The following is a 14,163-nucleotide window of genomic DNA, read 5'->3' on the forward strand; positions in this document are numbered from 1 at the left end:
AGTGAGGAGAGAGGCCAGTAAGTGAGGAGAGAGGCCAGTGAGTGAGGAGAGAGGCCAGTGAATGAGAGGAGAGAGACCAGTAAGGGAGAGGAGAGAGGCCAGTGAGTGAGGATAGAGGCTAGTAAGTGAGTGAGGAGAGAGGCCAGTAAGTGAGAGGAGAGAGGCCAGTGAGTGAGGAGAGAGACCAGTAAGTGAGAGCAGAGAGGCCAGTGAGTGAGGGGAGAGACCAGTGAGTGAGGGGAGAGACCAGTGAGTGAGGGGAGAGACCAGTGAGTGAGGGGGGAGACCAGTGAGTGAGGGGAGAGACCAGTGAGTGAGGGGAGAGACCAGTGAGTGAGGAGAGAGGCCAGTGAGTGAGGAGAGAGGCCAGTGAGTGAGGGGAGAGACCAGTGAGTGAGGGGAGAGGCCAATGAGTGAGGGGAGAGGCCAATGAGTGAGGGGAGAGGCCAGTAAGTGAGTGAGGGGAGAGGCAGTGAAAGAGAGGAGAGACCAGTAAGTGAGGGGAGAGGCCAGTGAGTGAGGGGAGAGACCAGTGAGTGAGGGGAGAGGCCAGTGAGTTAAATGGAGAGGCCAGTGAGTGAGGGGAGAGGCCAGTAAGGGAGTGAGGGGAGAGGCAGTGAGTGAGAGGAGAGGCCAGTGAGTGAGGGGAGAGGCCAGTGAGTGAGGGGAGAGACCAGTGAGTGAGTGAGGGGAGAGGCCAGTGAGTAAGGGGAGAGGCCAGTGAGTGAGGGGAGAGGCCAGTGAGTGAGGGGAGAGGCCAGTGAGTGAGGATAGAGACAAGTGAATGAGAGGAGAGAGACCAGTAAGGGAGAGGAGAGAGGCCAGTGAGTGAGGAGAGAGACCAGTAAGTGAGAGGAGAGAGGCCAGTGAGTGAGGGGAGAGACCAGTGAGTGAGGGGGGAGACCAGTGAGTGAGGGGAGAGACCAGTGAGTGAGGGGAGAGACCAGTGAGTGAGGGGAGAGACCAGTGAGTGAGGGGAGAGACCAGTGAGTGAGGAGAGAGGCCAGTGAGTGAGGAGAGAGGCCAGTGAGTGAGGGGAGAGACCAGTGAGTGAGGGGAGAGGCCAATGAGTGAGGGGAGAGGCCAATGAGTGAGGGGAGAGGCCAACGAGTGAGGGGAGAGGCCAGTAAGTGAGTGAGGGGAGAGGCAGTGAGAGAGAGGAGAGACCAGTGAGTGAGGGGAGAGGCCAGTGAGTGAGGGGAGAGGCCAGTGAGTTAAATGGAGAGACCAGTGAGTGAGGGGAGAGACCAGTGAGTGAGGGGAGAGACCAGTGAGTGAGGGGAGAGACCAGTGAGTGAGGGGAGAGACCAGTGAGTGAGGGGAGAGGCCAGTGAGTGAGGGGAGAGACCAGTGAGTGAGAGGAGAGACCAGTGAGTGAGGAGAGAGGCCAATGAGTGAGGAGAGAGGCCAGTAAGTGAGGAGAGAGGCCAGTGAGTGAGGAGAGAGGCCAGTGAATGAGGAGAGAGACCAGTAAGTGAGAGGAGAGAGGCTGGTAAGTGAGGAGAGAGGCTGGTAAGTGAGTGAGAGAGGCCAGTGAGTGAGGAGAGAGGCCAGTGAGTGAGGAGAGAGGCCAGTAAGTGAGAGGAGAGAGGCCAGTAAGTGAGGAGAGAGACCAGTAAGTGAGAGGAGAGAGGCCAGTAAGTGACGAGAGAGGCCAGTGAATGAGGAGAGAGGCCAGTGAATGAGGAGAGAGGCCAGTAAGTGAGAGGAGAGAGGCCAGTAAGTGAGTGAGAGGAGAGAGGCCAGTAAGAGAGGAGAGAAGCCAGTAAGTGAGAGGAGAGAGGCCAGTAAGTGAGAGGAGAGAGGCCAGTAAGTGAGAGGAGAGAGGCCAGTGAGTGAGGAGAGAGGCCAGTGAGTGAGGGGAGAGGCAGTGAGTGAGGGGGGAGACCAGTGAGTGAGGGGAGAGACCAGTGAGTGAGGGGAGAGACCAGTGAGTGAGGGGAGAGACCAGTGAGTGAGGGGAGAGACCAGTGAGTGAGGGGAGAGGCCAGTGAGTTAAATGGAGAGGCCAGTGAGTGAGGGGAGAGGCCAGTAAGTGAGTGAGGGGAGAGGCAGTGAGTGAGAGGAGAGGCCAGTGAGTGAGGGGAGAGGCCAGTGAGTGAGAGGAGAGGCCAGTGAGTGAGGGGAGAGACCAGTGAGTGAGGGGAGAGGCCAGTGAGTGAGAGGAGAGACCAGTGAGTGAGGGGAGAGGCAGTGAGTGAGAGGAGATACCAGTGAGTGAGGGGAGAGGCCAGTGAGTGAGGAGAGAGGCCAATGAGTGAGGGGAGAGGCCAGTGAGTGAGGGGAGAGGCCAGTGAGTGAGGGGAGAGGCCAGTGAGTGAGGGGAGAGACCAGTGAGTGAGGGGAGAGACCAGTGAGTGAGGGGAGAGGCCAGTGAGTGAGGGGAGAGGCCAGTGAGTGAGGGGAGAGGCCAGTGAGTGAGGGGAGAGGCCAGTGAGTGAGGGGAGAGGCCAGTGAGTGAGGGGAGAGGCCAGTGAGTGAGAGGAGAGAGGCCAGTGAGTGAGGGGAGAGGCCAGTGAGTGAGGGGAGAGGTCAGTGAGTGAGGGGAGAGGCCAGTGAGTGAGAGGAGAGAGGCCAGTGAGTGAGGGGAGAGGCCAGTGAGTGAGGGGAGAGGCCAGTGAGTGAGGGGAGAGGCCAGTGAGTGAGGGGAGAGGCCAGTGATTGAGGGGTTATTATTTGCCCCCACACTTTTGTGATGTCTCCATTTTGACCTCTGCAGATTACAAGGCCTTCGAGGAGGCTGCGGAGAATTTCCATCCATACATTAGATTCTTTGCAACCTTCGACAAGTCGGTAAGAAGTTTCTGGGGTCGGTCATGGGGGGAAGTGAGGAGGTTATGGGGGTCTTCTGGGTCACCTCTGGATAAGTGTATATGGATGACACGGGGAGGTTATGGGGGTCTTCAGGGTCATCTCTGCATAAGTGTATATGGAGGACACGGGGAGGTTATGGGGGTCTTCAGGGTCACCTCTGGATAAGTGTATATGGAGGACATGGGGAGGCTATGGGGGTCTTCAGGGTCACCTCTGAATAAGTGTATATGGAGGACACGGGGAGGTTATGGGGTTCTTAAGGGTCACCTCTGAATTAGTGTATATGGAGGACACGGGGAGGTTATGGGGTCTTCAGGGTCACCTCTGAATTAGTGTATATGGAGGACACGAGGAGGTTATGGGGTCTTCAGGGTCACCTCTGGATAAGTGTATATGGAGGACACGAGGAGGTTATGGGGTCTTCAGGGTCACCTCTGGATAAGTGTATATGGAGGACACTGGGAGGTTATGGGGGTCTTCAGGGTCACCTCTGAATTAGTGTATATGGAGGACACTGGGAGGTTATGGGGGTCTTCAGGGTCACCTCTGAATTAGTGTATATGGAGGACACGAGGAGGTTATGGGGTCTTCAAGGTCACCTCTGGATAAGTGTATATGGAGGACACGAGGAGGTTATGGGGTCTTCAGGGTCACCTCTGGATAAGTGTATATGGAGGACACGAGGAGGTTATGGGGTCTTCAAGGTCACCTCTGGATAAGTGTATATGGAGGACACGAGGAGGTTATGGGGTCTTCAGGGTCACCTCTGGATAAGTGTATATGGAGGACACGGGGAGGTTATGGGGGTCTTCTGGGTCACCTCTGGATAAGTGTATATGGAGGACACGAGGAGGTTATGGGGTCTTCAGGGTCACCTCTGGATAAGTGTATATGGAGGACACGAGGAGGTTATGGGGTCTTCAGGGTCACCTCTGGATAAGTGTATATGGAGGACACTGGGAGGTTATGGGGGTCTTCAGGGTCACCTCTGAATTAGTGTATATGGAGGACACTGGGAGGTTATGGGGGTCTTCAGGGTCACCTCTGAATTAGTGTATATGGAGGACACGAGGAGGTTATGGGGTCTTCAAGGTCACCTCTGGATAAGTGTATATGGAGGACACGAGGAGGTTATGGGGTCTTCAGGGTCACCTCTGGATAAGTGTATATGGAGGACACGGGGAGGTTATGGGGGTCTTCAGGGTCGTCTCTGGATAAGTGTATATAGAGGACACGGGGAGGTTATGGGGGTCTTCAGGGTCACCTCTGGATAAGTGTATATGGAGGACACGGGGAGGTTATGGGGGTCTTCAGGGTCCTCTCTAGATAAGTGTATATAGAGGACACGGGGAGGTTATGGGGGTCTTCAGGGTCGTCTCTGGATAAGTGTATATGGAGGACACGGGGAGGTTATGGGGGTCTTCAGGGTCCTCTCTAGATAAGTGTATATAGAGGACACGGGGAGGTTATGGGGGTCTTCAGGGTCACCTCTAGATAAGTGTATATGGAGGACACAGGGAAGTTATGGGGTTCTTCAGGGTCGTCTCATGACAAGTGTATATGGAGGACATGGGGAGGTTATGGGGGTCTTCAGGGTCGTCTCTAGATAAGTGTATATGGAGGACACGGGGAGGTTATGGGGGTCTTCAGGGTCGTCTCTAGATAAGTGTATATAGAGGACACGGGGAGGTTATGGGGGTCTTCAGGGTCGTCTCATAAGTGTGTATGGAGGACACGAGGAGGTTATGGGGGTTTTCAGGGTCGTCTCTAGATAAGTGTATATAGAGGACACGGGGAGGTTATGGGGGTCTTCAGGGTCATCTCTAGATAAGTGTATATAGAGGACACGGGGAGGTTATGGGGATCTTCAGGGTCACCTCTGGATAAGTGTATATGGAGGACATGGGGAGGTTATGGGGGTCTTCAGGGTCACCTCTGAATTAGTGTATATGGAGGACACGAGGAGGTTATGGGGTCTTCAGGGTCACCTCTGGATAAGTGTATATGGAGGACATGAGGAGGTTATGGGGTCTTCAGGGTCACCTCTGGATAAGTGTATATGGAGGACACGGGGAGGTTATGGGGGTCTTTTCTGGGTCGTCTCTGGATAAGTGTATATAGAGGACACGGGGAGGTTATGGGGGTCTTCAGGGTCACCTCTGGATAAGTGTATATGGAGGACACGGGGAGGTTATGGGGGTCTTCAGGGTCACCTCTGGATAAGTGTATATGGAGAACACGGGGAGGTTATGGGGGTCTTCAGGGTCACCTCTGGATAAGTGTATATGGAGGACACGGGGAGGTTATGGGGGTCTTCTGGGTCACCTCTGGATAAGTGTATATGGAGGACACGGGGAGGTTATGGGGGTCTTCAGGGTCACCTCTGGATAAGTGTATATGGAGGACACGGGGAGGTTATGGGGGTCTTCTGGGTCACCTCTGGATAAGTGTATATGGAGGACACGGGGAGGTTATGGGGGTCTTCTGGGTCACCTCTGGATAAGTGTATATGGAGGACACGGGGAGGTTATGGGGGTCTTCAGGGTCACCTCTGGATAAGTGTATATAGAGGACACGGGGAGGTTATGGGGGTCTTCAGGGTCGTCTCTGGATAAGTGTATATGGAAGACACGGGGAGGTTATGGGGGTCTTCAGGGTCGTCTCTGGATAAGTGGATATGGAGAACACGGGGAGGTTATGGGGGTCTTCAGGGTCGTCTCTGGATAAGTGTATATGGAGAACATGGGGAGGTTATGGGGGTCTTCAGGGTCGTCTCTGGATAAGTGTATATGGAGGACACGGGGAGGTTATGGGGGTTTTCAGGGTCGTCTCTAGATAAGTGTATATAGAGGACACGGGGAGGTTATGGGGGTCTTCAGGGTCGTCTCTGGATAGGTGTATATAGAGGACACGGGGAGGTTATGGGGATCTTCAGGGTCGTCTCTGGATAAGTGTATATGGAAGACACGGGGAGGTTATGGGGGTCTTCAGGGTCACCTCTGGATAGGTGTATATGGAGGACACGTGGAGGTTATGGGGGTCTTCAGGGTCACCTCTAGATAAGTGTATATAGAGGACACGGGAAGGTTATGGGGGTCTTCAGGGTCACCTCTAGATAAGTGTATATGGAGGACACGGGGAGGTTATGGGGGTCTTCAGGGTCGTCTCTGGATAAGTGTATATAGAGGACACGGGGAGGTTATGGGGGTCTTCAGGGTCGTCTCTGGATAAGTGTATATGGAGGACACGGGGAGGTTATGGGGGGGTCTTCAGGGTCGTCTCTAGATAAGTGTATATGGAGGACACGGGGAGGTTATGGGGGTCTTCAGGGTCACATCTGGATAAGTGTATATGGAGGACACGGGGAGGTTATGGGGGTCTTCAGGGTCACCTCTGGATAAGTGTATATGGAGGACACGGGGAGGTTATGGGGGTCTTCAGGGTCACCTCTGGATAAGTGTATATGGAGGACACGGGGAGGTTATGGGGGTCTTCTGGGTCACCTCTGGATAAGTGTATATAGAGGACACGGGGAGGTTATGGGGGTCTTCTGGGTCACCTCTGGATAAGTGTATATGGAGGACACGGGGAGGTTATGGGGGTCTTCTGGGTCACCTCTGGATAAGTGTATATGGAGGACACGGGGAGGTTATGGGGGTCTTCAGGGTCACCTCTGGATAAGTGTATATGGAGGACACGGGGAGGTTATGGGGGTCTTCTGGGTCACCTCTGGATAAGTGTATATGGAGGACACGAGGAGGTTATGGGGGTCTTCAGGGTCACCTCTGGATAAGTGTATATGGAGGACACGGGGAGGTTATGGGGGTCTTCAGGGTCACCTCTGGATAAGTGTATATGGAGGACACGAGGAGGTTATGGGGGTCTTCTGGGTCACCTCTGGATAAGTGTATATGGAGGACACGGGGAGGTTATGGGGGGTCTTCAGGGCCACCTCTGGATAAGTGTATATGGAGGACACGGGGAGGTATGGGGGTCTTCAGGGTCACCTCTGGATAAGTGTATATGGAGGACACGGGGAGGTTATAGGGGTCTTCAGGGTCACCTCTGGATAAGTGTATATGGAGGACACGGGGAGGTTATGGGGGTCTTCAGGGTCACCTCTGGATAAGTGGATATTGATGGATCTCATCAGGTGGCGAAGTCCCTGACTCTGAAGATAAATGAGGTGGACTTCTACGAGCCCTTCATGGATGAGCCGATCACTATCCCCGAGAAGCCGTACACCGAGGATGAGCTTGTGGACTTCATCACGGCGCACAAGAGGTGAGCACCATTCATCATATGGTCATCATACAGTCATCATCATATGGTCATCATACATTCATCATATGGTCATCATACCGTCATTATCATATGGTCATCATACTGCATCATACATTCATCATATGGTCATCATACCGTCATCATCATATGGTCATCATACTGCATCATACATTCATCATATGGTCATCATACCGTCATTATCATATGGTCATCATACATCCATCATACCATCATCATACATCCATCATATGGTCATCATACTGCATCATACATTCATCATACCGTCATCATACATCCATCATATGGTCATCATACCATCATCATCATATGGTCATCATACCGTCATCATTCATACATCCACCATACAGTCATCATGCATCCACCATACAGTCATCATACATCAATCATACATCAATCATACAGTCATCATACAGTCACCATACAGTCATCATACGGTCATCATTCATTCATCATACGGTTATCATACATCCATCATACGGTCATCATACATCCATCATACATCCATCATACAGTCATCATACATCCATCATACAGTCATCATACATCCATCATACAGTCATCATACCATCATCATACGGTCATCATACATTAATAATACATCCATCATGCAGTCATCATACGGTCACCATACAGTCATCATACGGTCACCATACGATCATCATACGGTCATCATACCGTCATCATACATCCATCATAAATCCATCATGCATCCATCATACAGTCATCATACATCCATCATATGGTCATCATACTGCATCATACATTCATCATACCGTCATCATACATCCATCATATGGTCATCATACCATCATCATCATATGGTCATCATACCGTCATCATTCATACATCCACCATACAGTCATCATGCATCCACCATACAGTCATCATACATCAATCATACATCAATCATACATCCATCATACAGTCATCATACAGTCACCATACAGTCATCATACGGTCATCATTCATTCATCATACGGTTATCATACATCCATCATACGGTCATCATACATCCATCATACATCCATCATACAGTCATCATACATCCATCATACAGTCATCATACATTAATCATACAGTCATCATACCATCATCATACGGTCATCATACATTAATAATACATCCATCATGCAGTCATCATACGGTCACCATACAGTCATCATACGGTCACCATACGATCATCATACGGTCATCATACCGTCATCATACATCCATCATAAATCCATCATGCATCCATCATACATCCATCATACAGTCATCATACATCCATACAGTCATCATACCATCAGCATACGTCCATCATACCGTCATCATACATTAATCATACATCCATCATACAGTCATCATACGGTCACCATACAGTCATCATATGGTCATCATTCATTCATCATACGGTTACCATCCATCCATCATACAGTCATCATACATTAATCATACAGTCATCATACCATCATCACACGGTCATCATACATTAATAATACATCCATCATACAGTCATCATATGGTCACCATACAGTCATCATACGGTCACCATACGATCATCATACGGTCATCATACCGTCATCATACATCCATCATAAATCCATCATACAGTCATCATACATCCATCATACATCAATCATACATCCATCATACAGTCATCATACATCCATAAAGTCATCATACCATCAGCATCCATCCATCATACTGTCATCATACATTGATCATACATCCATCATACAGTCATCATATGGTCACCATACAGTCATCATATGGTCATCATTCATTCATCATACGGTTACCATACATCCATAATACGGTCATCATACATCCATCATACAGTCATCATACATTAATCATACAGTCATCATACCATCATCATACGGTCATCATACATTAATAATACATCCATCATGCAGTCACCATACCGTCATCATACATTCATCATACATACAATATGTTTATTCCTCATCACACATTCATTTTGACTCTGAATAATAATTTTGTATATTGCTCCAGGGCCACCCTGAGGAAGCTGCGTCCTGAGGACATGTATGAAACCTGGGTGAGTAGAAGACGACTCCACCCTGGGACATCAGTGTCATAGGGTGATCTCTCTGCTGGGTGATCTCTCTGCTGGGTGATCTCTCTGCTGGGTGATCTCTCTGCTGGGTGATCCCTCTGCTGGGTGATCTCTCTGCTGGGTGATCTCTCTGCCGGGTTATGCCTCTGCCGGGTGATCTCTCTACCGGGTGATCCCTCTGCCGGGTGATCCCTCTGCCGGGGGATCGCTCTGCCGGGGGATCGCTCTGCCGGGGGATCTGTCTGCCGGGTGATCTGTCTGCCGAGGCATCTGTCTGCCGGGGGATCTGTCTGCCGAGGCATCTGTCTGCCGGGGGATCTGTCTGCCGGGGGATCTGTCTGCCGGGGGATCTGTCTGCCGGGTGATCTGTCTGCCGGGTGATCTGTCTGCCGGGGGATCTGTCTGCCGGGTGATCCCTCTGATGGGTGATCCCTCTGTTGGGTTGTCCCTCTTCTGGGAGATCCCTCTGCTGGGTGATCTTTCTGCCGGGTGATCTCTCTGCCGGGTGATCTGTCTGCCGGGGGATCTGTCTGCCGGGTGATCCCTCTGATGGGTGATCCCTCTGTTGGGTTGTCCCTCTTCTGGGAGATCCCTCTGCTGGGTGATCTTTCTGCCGGGTGATCTCTGTGCCGGGTTATCTCTGTGCCGGGTTATCTCTGTGCCGGGTGATCTCTGTGCTGGGTGATCTGTCTGCCGGGGGATCTGTCTGCCGGGGGATCTGTCTGCCGGGTGATCTCTTTGATGGGTGATCCCTCTGCTGGAAGATCCCACTGCTCGGTAATCCCTCTGCTGGGTGCTCTCTCAGCTGTGTGATCTCTCCTCTGGACCATACACTGGACAGGTGTGAAGGGGCCCCATGCTTTGCTGTGTCTCCTCCGCAGCCCCGGGATCTCACGGCAGGGACAGATCCCACACATTAGGGAGGGCGGTGGATCATCTTACTCTCAGCTCTTGATTGACAGGTGGGGAATTGCCCTGGCCCAGGCCCAGCACATTACGGCCCCTCAGTTATTGTAGGACTTGTTGAGCCGCCAAGTGTGAACCAGGAGAAATGTTGACCAGACGCCAGCGGCTTAGATAGTCACATGTCCTGTAAGATAATGCTGTGCGAGCGCGAAGTCGGTGGAGGAGAGCAGAAGACAGTGTCCATTACTGATGAAAACCACCTGGATTAATACATGATCCCCAGTATGGATACATGATCCCCAGTATAGATACATGGTCCCCAGTATGGATGCATGGTCCCCAGTATGGATACATGATCCCCAGTATGGATACATGATCCCCAGTATGGATACATGGTCCCCAGTATAGATACATGATCCCCAGTATAGATACATGATCCCCAGTATGGATACATGATCCCCAGTATGGATACATGGTCCCCAGTATAGATACATGATCCCCAGTATAGATACATGGTCCCCAGTATGGATGCATGGTCCCCAGTATGGATACATGATCCCCAGTATGGATACATGATCCCCAGTATGGATACATGGTCCCCAGTATAGATACATGATCCCCAGTATAGATACATGGTCCCCAGTATGGATGCATGGTCCCCAGTATGGATGCATGGTCCCCAGTATGGATACATGATCCCCAGTATGGATACATGGTCCCCAGTATAGATACATGATCCCCAGTATAGATACATGGTCCCAACTATGGATGCATGGTCCCCAGTATGGATACATGATCTCCAGTATAGATACATGGTCCCCAGTATAGATACATGATCCCCAGTATAGATACATGGTCCCCAGTATGGATGCATGGTCCCCAGTATGGATACATGATCCCCAGTATAGATACATGGTCCCCAGTATAGATACAAGGTCCCCAGTATGGATGCATGGTCCCCAGTATGGATGCATGGTCCCCAGTATAGATACATGGTCCCCAGTATGGATGCATGGTCCCCAGTATGGATACATGATCCCCAGTATGGATACATGATCCCCAGTATAGATACATGGTCCCCAGTATGGATGCATGGTCCCCAGTATGAATGCATGGTCCCCAGTATAGATACATGGTCCCCAGTATGGATGCATGGTCCCCAGTATGAATGCATGGTCCCCAGTATAGATACATGATCCCCAGTATGGATGCATGGTCCCCAGTATGAATGCATGGTCCCCAGTATAGATACATGGTCCCCAGTATAGATACAAGGTCCCCAGTATGGATGCATGGTCCCCAGTATGGATGCATGGTCCCCAGTATAGATACATGGTCCCCAGTATGGATGCATGGTCCCCAGTATGGATGCATGGTCCCCAGTATAGATACATGGTCCCCAGTATGGATGCATGGTCCCCAGTATAGATACATGGTCCCCAGTATGGATACATGATCCCCAGTATGGATACATGATCCCCAGTATGGATACATGATCCCCAGTATAGATACATGGTCCCCAGTATGGATGCATGGTCCCCAGTATAGATACATGATCCCCAGTATAGATACATGATCCCCAGTATAGATACATGATCCCCAGTATAGATACATGATCCCCAGTATAGATATATGGTCCCCAGTATAGATACATGGTCCCAAGTATGGATGCATGGTCCCCAGTATGGATACATGATCCCCAGTATAGATACATGGTCCCCAGTATGGATACATTGTTACGCCGAGCGCTCCGGGTCCCCGTTCTTCCCCGGAGCGCTCGCCTCATCCTCGTTGCTGCAGCGCCCCGATCAGATCCACTGACCGGGTGCGCTGCGGTACCGCCTCCAGCCGGGATGCGATTCGCTATGCGGGTGGCGCCCGCTCGCGATGCGCACCCCGGCTCCCGTACCTGACTCGCTCTCCGTCGGTCCTGTCCCGGCGCGCGCGGCCCCGCTCCCTAGGGCGCGCGCGCGCCGGGTCTCTGCGATTTAAAGGGCCAGTGCACCAATGATGGTGCCTGGTCCAATCTTCCCAATTACCTTGATTAGTTTCCACTTGTGCACTTCCTACTTATACCTCACTTCCCCTGCACTCCCTATTTATACCTCACTTCCCCTGCACTCCCTCGCCGGATCTTGTTGCCATTGTGCCAGTGAAAGCGTTTCCTTGTGTGTTCCTAGCCCGTGTTCCAGACCTCCTGCCGTTGCCCCTGACTACGATCCTTGCTGCCTGCCCCGACCTTCTGCTACGTCCGACCTTGCTTCTGTCTACTCCCTTGTACAGCGCCTATCTTCAGCAGCCAGAGAGGTTGAGCCGTTGCTAGTGGATACGACCTGGTCACTACCGCCGCAGCAAGACCATCCCGCTTTGCGGCGGGCTCTGGTGAAAACCAGTAGTGACTTAGAACCGGTCCACTAGCACGGTCCTCGCCAATCCCTCTCTGGCACAGAGGATCCACTACCTGCCAGCCGGGATCGTGACAGTAGATCCGGCCATGGATTCCGCTGAAGTTCCTCTGCCAGTTGTCGCCGACCTCCCCACACTGGTCGCCCAGCAAGCCCGACTGGTCGCCCAGCAAGCCCGACAGATTGCCCAACGAAATCACCAGCTGGCATACTTGACCACCGTGACACTGCAACTTCAGTCACAGATACAGCAGCTGCTGCCGCAGATACAGCAACTTCAGTCACAGACACAGCAGCTGCAACAACCATCTCCTCCGCAGCAACCGGCCGCTCCTAACCCCTGCTTGTCCCTGCCGGACAAATTTGATGAGGACTCTAGACTCTGCCGTGGTCTCCTTTCTGGAAAGGCCTTGTCTGGGGCCACACCACTCTGGGACCGCAATGATCCTGCCACAGCCACAGTCCAGTCCTTCTTCGCTGAGGTCCGTGGTGTCTTTGAGGAACCTGCCCGAGCTTCTTCTGCCGAGACTGCCCTGCTGAACCTGGCCCAGGGTGTTTCTTCCGTTGGCGAGTACGCCATTCAGTTCCGTGCTCTTGCTTCCGAGTTGTCCTGGAATAGTGAGGCTCTCTGCGCGACCTTTAAAAAAGGCCTATCCAGCAACATTAAAGATGTTCTGGCCGCACGAGAAACTCCTGCTGACCTACATGAACTCATCCATCTTGCCACTCGCATTGACATGCGTTTTTCCGGATGGCGTCTGGAGCTCCGCCTGGATATGGACTTTGTTCGCACGAGGCGTTTTTTCTCCCCGGCTCCTCTCTCCTCTGGTCCTCTGCAATCCGTTCCTGTGCCTCCCGCCGTGGAGGCTATGCAGGTTGACCGGTCTCGCTTGACACCTCAAGAGAGGACACAACGCCGCATGGAGAATCTTTGCCTGTACTATGCCGGTACCGAACACTTCCTGAAGGATTGTCCTATCCGTCCTCCCCGCCTGGAAAGACGTACGCTGACTCCGCACAAAGGTGAGACAGTCCTTGATGTCTACTCTGCTTCTCCACGTCTTACTGTGCCTGTGCGGATGTCTGCCTCTACCTTCTCCTTCTCTACTATGGCCTTCTTGGATTCCGGATCTGCAGGAAATTTTTTTTTGGCCTCTCTTATCAACAGGTTCAACGTCCCTGTGACCAGTCTCGCCAGACCCCTCTACATCAATTGTGTTGACAATGATAGATTGGACTGTGCCGTGTGTTACCGCACGGAACCCCTCCTAATGTGCCTCGGACCTCATCACAAAAAAATTGAGTTTTTGGTCCTCAGGTTCTTTGGCCCCAAGAAGAGGGGGAGACCCAAGGGGGGGGGGTACTGTTACGCCGAGCGCTCCGGGTCCCCGTTCTTCCCCGGAGCGCTCGCCTCATCCTCGTTGCTGCAGCGCCCCGGTCAGATCCACTGACCGGGTGCGCTGCGGTACCGCCTCCAGCCGGGATGCGATTCGCTATGCGGGTGGCGCCCGCTCGCGATGCGCACCCCGGCTCCCGTACCTGACTCGCTCTCCGTCGGTCCTGTCCCGGCGCGCGCGGCCCCGCTCCCTAGGGCGCGCGCGCGCCGGGTCTCTGCGATTTAAAGGGCCAGTGCACCAATGATGGTGCCTGGTCCAATCTTCCCAATTACCT

At 52.3% G+C, this 14,163-nt stretch overlaps 1 protein-coding gene across 1 annotated transcript in view; it reads left to right on the forward strand.

Annotated features, from left to right (window-relative positions):
* LOC130344231 (calsequestrin-2-like) overlaps positions 1-14,163 on the forward strand; it is a 69,962-nt gene that overhangs the window by 27,818 nt on the left and 27,981 nt on the right. The window contains exons 5-7 of the mRNA XM_056554401.1: positions 2,720-2,793; positions 6,968-7,098; positions 9,118-9,163. Of these exons, the coding sequence (XP_056410376.1) occupies positions 2,720-2,793; positions 6,968-7,098; positions 9,118-9,163 (251 nt within the window). The remainder of the gene's footprint in view (positions 1-2,719; positions 2,794-6,967; positions 7,099-9,117; positions 9,164-14,163) is intronic.

The sequence above is a fragment of the Hyla sarda genome, unplaced genomic scaffold (assembly GCF_029499605.1).
Source record: "Hyla sarda isolate aHylSar1 unplaced genomic scaffold, aHylSar1.hap1 scaffold_709, whole genome shotgun sequence".
Taxonomy (NCBI): domain Eukaryota; kingdom Metazoa; phylum Chordata; class Amphibia; order Anura; family Hylidae; genus Hyla; species Hyla sarda.